Source organism: Trypanosoma conorhini (assembly GCF_003719485.1).
Source record: "Trypanosoma conorhini strain 025E chromosome Unknown Tco_14.4_contig_00858, whole genome shotgun sequence".
Taxonomy (NCBI): domain Eukaryota; phylum Euglenozoa; class Kinetoplastea; order Trypanosomatida; family Trypanosomatidae; genus Trypanosoma; species Trypanosoma conorhini.
The window spans coordinates 5993-6748 of NW_021704913.1; the positions used below are offsets into that span (position 1 = coordinate 5993).

At 54.2% G+C, this 756-nt stretch overlaps 1 protein-coding gene across 1 annotated transcript in view, besides 2 other annotated features; it reads left to right on the plus strand.

The window, feature by feature from the left end:
* Tco025E_08731 (lysosomal alpha-mannosidase precursor) overlaps window positions 1–356 on the plus strand; it is a gene marked incomplete at both ends in the record, with an annotated part of 423 nt that extends 67 nt beyond the window's left edge. Inside the window, one exon of the mRNA XM_029375574.1 lies at window positions 1–356. This exon is cut by the window's left edge and continues 67 nt beyond it. Coding sequence (XP_029224444.1) covers window positions 1–356 — 356 coding nt within the window.
* A 23-nt stretch (window positions 357–379) lies between these two features.
* Window positions 380–422: a microsatellite.
* A 159-nt stretch (window positions 423–581) lies between these two features.
* Window positions 582–612: a microsatellite.
* The last annotated feature ends 144 nt before the right edge of the window (window positions 613–756 follow it).

Here is a 756-nt window from a genome sequence, read left to right on the forward strand (position 1 = left end):
CCGCTCCCGCGCGTGGCGCTCCCGCGCGTGGCGCTCCCGCGCGTGGCGCTTCCGCGCTGGTGCCGCTCAGCGTGCCGTTGCCGCCCAGCCTGCAGCTCCTTACACTGCAATTACTTAACAAACGGCAGCTGCTCCTGCGCCTTGGGCACCGCTACGCTGTGGACGAGGACCCTGAGCGCTCGTTGCCTGTCGAGGTGGATCTGCCGGGGCTCCTTAGCGGCCTCCCGTGGGTGACTGTCTTGCGCGTCAATGAGGTTTCCCTGACAGCTGCGGAATTGTTGCAGCCTCGTGTCCACAAAGTGACGATACGGCCGATGGATATCCGCACCTTTATCTACCACATACGGTTGTACTGAGAGAAGGGGGATGCATGTATAAAGTTGTTGTTTTTTTTAATTTTATTTATTTTACTTTTGTTTTTATGGGGACGTTGGGGGACGCGGGGGGAGCAATTTGCGTGCGCAAGGGTGGTGGGTGAGTGTGAACGCACGGGGAAACATGGCCGAGGAGGAAGAAGAGAAAGTAAGGGCGGTGCTAATAAGCCCAACATGGTGAAGGCCACAGCAATTGTGGTGTACGGGTTCTTTTTCTTTTCTTTTTCTTTTTCTTTTTGTCTATGGATGTTTGGCAAAGTCGAGGAAAACAATTTTGTTCTTGGTGGCTCTTCGGAGGAGGCGTGAGCGCAGTGTTTTGGGGTGCGGGACGACTTTTCTCTTCCTTCTTGTTTTGGTGTGTGCGTGGGGGCATATATATATA